We start from the raw sequence: 8,104 nt of genomic DNA, 5'->3' as shown, positions 1-8,104 counted from the left end.
ACCTCACTCTTTCCTCCAGCTGTACTGAAGGAATTAGCAGGGAATCAAGCAGCTGAGAATTAAGCATAAAAAAAGAACACCTCTTTCTAATACAGATACAAAGAGCAGTATGCAATGGTCATTGCAAAAAATCTTTTTTAATTAGGCTAGTAAAAGTGAAATAACTTGTTCATAATTATTTTGTCACATACACAATACTTTGGCAATAGAAATAAATTAGTACCTCCAAATGTTCTTCTCATCGCTTTATAACTGCTTATCAAATTAATTAATTATTCCATATTAATTATGGTGAATTACTGCTTCATAATTGCTTAATGAAGAAGTCATCCTTTTTTTGCCTTTCTTGCAGAGACATTTATTTTAATAGGAAGTGGAAGACAAAAGTATTTTTTCCCACTACATGTGCCTTTTAAATGCCATAATCCTGAGTGAACAACTATACAAATACAAGGCAGAGGAGCTATTGCTACCAAGTGTTTTAAGCCTGGTTAATACATAAACCTATATTAACATATCAAGCCAAGATTGGTTTTAATGATTTATGCCAGAAGGACTAAGTAATTCGTGCCTATAATTCAGTGGAAATATCTGTGGCATGATAAGCTTGTTGTTTCTAGTGAAAACCCTTACCTACCTAATCAGGTAGTTTCCTATCTGCAGTTTAAAATAAATTCTTTCCAAGCATCACTCTAATTCTGTAGGATTTTTTCTTTATGAGGCCAAGGCTTTTGACTCATTAATAGAGTAAAAGGGTTGCAGTTACTTCACATTTAAGAACTTGAAGATCACTAAGAAATGGAGAAAACCAGGACTTAGGACAAGGGGTTTTGTGAGTAGCAGGATTAACTGAGATTGAATCCAAATATTCTACATTCACGTAGCCAAATCAAGAGAATCTTATTGTTCGTATTATAGTTGTTAAGCCTGGTACTTTTCCAGCCAAAATCATAGAATTGTAGAAATGGCTTGGGTTGAAAGAGACCTTAAAGATCATCTAGTTCCAACCCCAGTGCTGTGGCCAGGGACACTTTCCACTAGATGAGGTTACTCAGAGCGACATCCAACCTGGCCTTAAACACTTCCAGGGATGGGGCATCCACAACTTTTCTGTACTCTCTATTCCAGTGCCTCACCACCTTCACAGTAAAGAATTTCTTCCTAAAATCTAATCTAACCCCGCTCTCAGTGTGAAGCCATTCCCCCTTGTCGTGTGATTACATGCTCTTGTAAAAAACTCTCTCTCCATCTTTCTTGCAGGCTCCATTCAGGTACTGGAAGGGAGCAATTAGGTGACCCAAAAGCCTTCTCTTCTCCAGGCTGAACAACCCCAGTTCTCGCAGCCTTTCCCCATAGGAGAGGTGCTCCATCCCTCTGATCAACTTGTTGGCCTCCTCTGGACTTGCTCCAACAGGTCAATGTCCTTCCTGTGCTGGGGACCCCAGAGCTGGATGCAGCACTCCAGGTGGGGTGATCAACTTGTTGGCCTCCTCTGGACTTGCTCCAACAGGTCAATGTCCTTCCTGTGCTGGGGACCCCAGAGCTGGATGCAGCACTCCAGGGTGGGTGTCACCAGAGCAGAGCAGAGTGGCAGAATCCCCTCCCTCACCCTGCTGGCCACACTGCTTTGGATACAGCCCAGGATACATTTGGCTTTGTGGGCTGTGAGTGCACAGTGCTGGGTCATGTCCAGCCTCTCATCCACCAGCACCCCCAGGTCCTTCTCAGCAGGGCTGCTCTCGATCTGTTAATCCCTCAGCCTGTGTTGATCCCAGGGGTTGCACCTTGTACCTGGTCTTGTTAAACTTCATGAAATTCCCATGGACCCACTTCTTGAGCTTGCCCAGGCCCCTTTGTATATCATCCCATCCTTCAGATAGAAGCTTCAGTAAAGGAATGTACCAGTGTGGGAGGGTATTTGGTATTTGGTTCTGGTGCAAAACTCATCATCTCCAGTAAGTGTTTTCACAGTCATGTTTTTAAAAGTTTTGTAATGGGAAAGCTTCAGAAAGAAGGCTGACAGCTCTTTAAGGTATCTGGAAAGGCTCACCATAGGTCAGGACTATACTATATTGTTACCAGTTATACTCCCTGAAGTTGCTGTCAAGAAGGACAAGAATGCTATTTATGAGCTGAGTGTGCTGAGTGCCCTCAGCTCCCACTGGCTTGAAGTGGAACAGAGGAGCTTTGAATGTCAGTACAAAATTACTCCATTTTGTGGTATAATCCAAGTCGTGTGAATAAAAATTTCAGTTTAAGAACACAGTGACCTTATTTATAAATCTTATTTATAGATACTTATTTATAGATACTTATAGATACTTATAAAGAAACTGTAGAGGAGTTTCATTAAGAAAACTTTTGACAGCTGATCTATATAAACATCTATTTTGAGCTTAATTTTTTAATAGCTCATTGGTTATGAACCTAACTCCAGTATTTTGTTTGAACAATGTTTTGCAGCCTTGCTGCATTGTTACATGAGAGAAAAATAGCTTAAGAAATATCTGCTTATACCTATATATTATGTGAAAAAGTAAGACCTATATACCTCTTAAAACCTGCCTTAGAAAACTGTTTAACAAGGTAAACCACAAAATTTTTCAATGTTTAACTAAACCAAAACTGACGGAGGAGTTCATTACTTTAAAATTCTTCAGAAAGAATCAGATAATTTGCCCAGAAAAGCCAGTGTAAACTGTCTTGCTGACTTCAATGACTTTGCAGATCAACCTGAAAATACATCAAACCCTACAGCCAATTCTACAAGTTTTCATCCTTTTTTTCAGAAACATGCATACAAATATTTTTTTCTCACATACAAACACACACACACACATATATATATATATGCAAAACTTGTTTCCATTCTCCACTGTCATCCATTTACCCATATATGTACATGAGACTCTTAAATGCATGCACACAGCTGCAATTACTCAAGCAATGTGTTTCCTCAGCATTGTGGTATGATTTAGATGTTTCATGTAAGCTATGCACCTAGGGTGTTTTTACAGTAAATGGAATGACATCAGCAATTCCAGAGGTGGAAATTATTCCATCATAACAGAAGTCTCTAAAATGAGCAGTATGAACTAGCAGCTGGAAGAAACTCTCTTGCGTCTCTATTTAGACTTGATAGCCTAAGAGAATAATGTAAAACTAAGCTATTATATGTACTGAAATTAGTCAGAACAACTTACTAAGCTTCGAAAATCTAAAAGAAACCTCTAAAATAGTCATGAAGCTTTGCAGAGTGCAATGTCACTGGGGCAAGAGCTACTTCATGGTCTTCTGAACATATATGACTCTGGAACAAATAAATAATTTTAGAAATTACTTTAATCTTCCATCCTTGGGAGGACTGATGCAAATTAACTCCTAAATTAATGCTAGAGAATGATAAAGTTGTCAGCAACTTTATTTCTGGTACAACAGAGCTTGGTCCACACTGTCATTTTAATGACATCTCTAAAACGAAAGAAATTCTTAATATCAGGAAGGTAGACACCCTTTTGAAGGTAGACGGGTCATCTTTCTTTTTAAACACCAAATTTGAAATACTTCAAAGAATCATTAAGTTGTTTTAGGGAGAATGCAATGTAGAAGATTTCTCTAGAACAGCCAGATCATTTAAAGAAAGGTGGAAGCTTTTTGGCAAAAAACGTATGTTTACAGTAACGTATTTTCTCCCAGTGCATTAAAATTGCACCACTCAGTCACACCACAACTTAAACCCCATGCATTTACTTGCACCAATTCAATGGCAGAGATTTACATAGGAATTCAAGGGAAGAAGCGGGATAAGGCAACACCTTATCCCAGCACCTCTGCTGCCTTAAAAAAATAGTATTAAGCTGTACTTTCTGTGTAACAAAAGTCAATTTTGAAAACTGTATCCAGCCTCTACTTGCAGCTAAGCATAGACAAAAATGATTGCCTGTGAGCACTGCCTATGCACTCACTGCAGAAGCTCATGTTTACCTAAATCAGACCCCTAAATTTACTCTCCACTTAAATAATATCAAAATGTCATCTCAGTGTGGACAAAATCTGGATGATTTTGTCTCCTCCTAATCCAGAGAGGATCCAGGCTTAATCCAGAGAGGCAAATGAAATGGAGAATACATAAAATTAGCTTGTGGAAACAGCTCACTTTTAATTTAAAATATATTCATGTATGTTCATACTGAGCATGTTTACCAAAGCACAACATCAATGATAACTCTGGCTAGATATGCTGTTTAGATCTGAAAATGTTATCCAGCTATAACATGTTCTTCTGCTTTAGTTTAGTTTTGGTTTTTCATTTTCAGATGTCTTAATTAATCATTTAAAAAGACCTAGTACGGCAGAATGGCATTGCCAACCTTTGGTGTCCAGGGCATTTTGTGATTCCATTTTCCTGTCTTGATAAAGATCTTCACCTGGCAAATACATGGAATGTCTTAAAACCAGAGCAATTATAAATCATTGTTGTCTTCCCTTCCCTCACCCCCTAAAAAATATCACAAAATTAATATTGGCTTTTAAAAAATTAATAGATATAGCAGATGTTCATTATATAGCAGTGGGGACTTATACTGGGGACATAAGACTGCTAGGATTTTAAAGGTAGGTGGTCTATGTTTAATATTCTGCAGACAAAATTTTAATGTACTTGTTTTTGCATAAATATTGTAAAGCAATATTAAATTCCTCTTATTGAATAAATGAGCTTATTCAGGAAATATTGCTATTATTTAATAGTTGTCAGAGACTTGAACAGGCAGATACACTTTCTGACAGCAGTACTGCTTGGAAGGTTGTAGGATATAGGCTCTTGTGTAGGCACCTGAAGATTTCTAACTCAGTTTCAAGTGAGATTAGCAGTTATTTATATATCCAACAGTATTTCAGTTTCTTAATGTTTCTCAAAAGAACATTTACATTTGTTATGAGCATATTAACATTTGTTAATAAGGCATTTATTTTGTTGCTCTTCAGAATTTGTATTTTTGGCTGTGTATTTATTTGCTGTACACTATTGATCTTCAAAATCTCTGTTTTTCTAATTTTCTTCCTCCAATAATCCATCCAGAAAAAGGAAGTTCTCCACCAGCAAACTCTGAAATCCTGCAGAAAAAACATGAAAATCAGATAATATATGTTTGCCTTATTGAGAAATTCTACCCAGAAGTTATCAGGGTGACATGGACTGATGACGAAAAGGAGGTAACAGACAATGTAGTAAAAGGTGATACTTGGCAGTCCACGAAAGAGGATGAATACTCAATTGCCAGTTGGTTAACTGTACCAGCAGAGAACAAAGACAAGAAATACTACTGCAAATATGAGCATGAAGAGGAAAAGGCTTCACTGCCAACACAAGGTATATTCTACATGTTAAAAATGCAATTTGATGTACTATTATAAACATCATTTTTCTTTACAATAAAATTAGAGTAATACTTTCTATTACTGTTTCTGAAGACATCTGTGCTCCTAGGCACAATAGCTAAAATACACAACTGGAGAAACCACCAAAAGTTTTCCCAGGAAAAGTAACCTAGCCTGTGTTATGGTCCTCAAATAAGCATCCCATTGTAACAGAAAAATAATAGTTATTTTAAAGTAGTGAACCTCATCAGGTGTAAACTAGCACAGCTCCAAAAGATCTGCACTGAAACATGTCTGTTACTTTCCATCTTACAGAAGCTTCTGAAAACAGTATTACATCCCATAGTGTACGAGTGTAAGTCCCTCTGACACCCCCTGACATTAGTCACAGCTATAAAAAACTAAGCAGTTAAAAATGAGGTTACTGAGGGTGTAGAACAAAGTTTAAAAATATTACTTGCCCACAATCCAGAAATAGTAACTTAATAGCCATGTATAAAAATAAGATTTTGTTTTTAATTGTGGATTGATTATGCAAAGCCAAATCTGAAAGACAATGCAATTTTAAAGAAAAAGTAACTTACACTCAATGCAAACTGTTTAAATCATCTATAAGAAAAGTGGTCCAAATTGGTTTAGATTAATCTTCTCTCCATACCTACCTTTGCTTATCTTACTATAAATTAACCTAACCCAAATGAGTGAGAGCATGGCCATAAACAACAATTACATTTTAACCTTCAAAATATATTCTGACAAAAAACCACTTCAAGCTTATTCAGATGGAGCATGTATGTAGAGGTGAAATATAAATGTCTTTAATGTTTATATCAATGCACACAAAGAACATAAACAAGAACAAAATCAAATTTGCTACTTCAGGAACAAAACCAATGTATTTTAGAGAAAAAACAGCACCAGGATTCCCAATAGGGAAATTTAAGATCATACAGTCCTCTGTATGATCAACAACCACTGTTGAACTGTTGAACAACCACTAACATATTAACTGAAGTCTCTTCCAACGTAAATTATTCTGCATTTCTAATAACAGTAGGCAAATAGACTTCAGCTGCTTCACTGACAAGGTCAGATGGTCAAACTGACTCCCATTACAAATAAAAGAGACTTCGCCAAGGAACAGCCTAATGGACACATTCCTGAAAGGGCAAAGAAACATCTCCCACTTAGGGCAACAAATTCCCAGCCACTTCTTTGAGCACATCTCCTCTTCCAATTCTCTCTGTAAATGAATCCTACTTGTGAATATCTGCTTTGCAGACTGATCTTAAGGCTCTTTTTTTGTTATTTAATACTAACTTTCAATGTCCCCAGCCTTGTTCCTGTACAGCCTCTTTTTTCCCCTATTCCTCAATTCATGTTTGTTAAAACTAAAGAAAAGCCTAATTGGGGTATTTAAACTCTCTTTCCACTAGATTCTGTGAAGACTGCTCCTCAGGAAGAGGACTGCGGAACAGTTTTTAATAGAGGTAATTTAATGTGTTAAAATGTGGGAAAGTGATGCAATAGTTAGATATTGCTACATATGTTCTGAACATTATGAAAATTATCTTTCTTAGTAGTATACAGGAAATTTTTCAAGTCTGAGGTCTGCAACTCAAAAACACTTCAGCGCTACTCTTAACTAACTCCTTATAAGGTGCTCTCCTACTTTTACCAGGTAGCTTTATTAAGATGCTACAGATGCTGTTTAGGCTACTAGATTACTAGCCTGCATTAAGCACCACTTTTTAAACCCTTGGAGTACTAAACGCTAAACACTTCAGCTGATGCTACATCAGCCTACCAATTACCCAGAACTTTGCACAAAGACATTTTTTTGGCTTGAACGGGATTTAGGAAGAATCATGAGAACTTATGTTCAAAAAAGCAACAAGAAGGATTCAAACAAACATCGTAGTAAGTGCTGGAAGCACTACCATTATGCTCTTGCCTTTACAAGGAATAATAACCCAGTGGCACTGAGAGTCAGTTTAGTGCTGAGAAACCCACTAGGTCTAGAACTCATTAGCAGTGCAAACCCATTTAAAGAACAGTCAGATATCGTACGTATTTATGCTGTGCATTGGTGTCAATGTAATTGCAGCAGTAAACTGACTAAATTGTTTCATTTCTATCCAGTTTTTAGGAGGCTATACAATATTGACATTAAACAAGACTTTTCGGTCTTATATTTGTTACAGATCAGTTAATGCACAGGACAGCATATTTAGTATATATCATCCTTCTTCTGAAGAGCTCCATGTACTATCTTCTCATACTCTTCTTCATCTACAGAATGTGGGCTTCAACCAAGTACCAAGGAAAGAAAGCATAAATGCCGGTTTAAGAAAGGGCTACAAATTGATCTTCAATTTACTTTGCCATATGCTTACCCATATAGACTCCCCTACTCTCAGTGTTAGAGGTAACAGGAAAAAAAAATCCGAAAATAATTTTCTGGCATTAGCGAATAAGGGCTCATTTTGCTTTACTGCTAGTGTTTTTATATCAGTCTGGTTTTCCTAATTTTTTTCTGAAGATTGAATAAAGATAGGCAATAGGAATAATGCATTTTAATCCAAGTCCGTGTTGCAAAATGAAGAAGGTAGCCATGTCAAAAGTAGCTATGCATCCAGAAGCTTAGGGGTATAACAGGGCTTTTGACATATAAAGCATGGATGTGTTTTGTCATTGCATTTAAGGCTTAATTAGGAGCATTCCT

The 8,104-nt window shown here is 36.9% G+C and overlaps 2 protein-coding genes across 2 annotated transcripts in view; one reads left to right on the top strand and one right to left on the bottom strand.

Annotated features, from left to right (window-relative positions):
* The window catches only part of LOC103614091 (TCR gamma alternate reading frame protein), a 21,555-nt gene that overhangs the window by 12,846 nt on the left and 605 nt on the right, over window positions 1-8,104 (top strand). Inside the window, exons 4-6 of the mRNA XM_008631956.2 lie at window positions 5,081-5,371; window positions 6,816-6,869; window positions 7,584-8,104. The exon at window positions 7,584-8,104 is cut by the window's right edge and continues 605 nt beyond it. Of these exons, the coding sequence (XP_008630178.1) occupies window positions 5,081-5,371; window positions 6,816-6,869; window positions 7,584-7,717 (479 nt within the window). The 3' untranslated portion in view covers window positions 7,718-8,104. The remainder of the gene's footprint in view (window positions 1-5,080; window positions 5,372-6,815; window positions 6,870-7,583) is intronic.
* Window positions 2,695-8,104, bottom strand: part of LOC108446175 (endogenous retrovirus group K member 9 Pol protein-like) — a 20,931-nt gene continuing 15,521 nt past the window's right edge. Inside the window, exon 2 of the mRNA XM_017732058.1 lies at window positions 2,695-5,115. Coding sequence (XP_017587547.1) covers window positions 4,873-5,115 — 243 coding nt within the window. The 3' untranslated portion in view covers window positions 2,695-4,872. The remainder of the gene's footprint in view (window positions 5,116-8,104) is intronic.

The sequence above is a fragment of the Corvus brachyrhynchos genome, unplaced genomic scaffold (assembly GCF_000691975.1).
Source record: "Corvus brachyrhynchos isolate BGI_N302 unplaced genomic scaffold, ASM69197v1 scaffold264, whole genome shotgun sequence".
In the NCBI taxonomy this organism is placed as follows: Eukaryota; Metazoa; Chordata; class Aves; order Passeriformes; family Corvidae; genus Corvus; species Corvus brachyrhynchos.
This window is presented reverse-complemented; position numbering and strand designations above follow the sequence as displayed.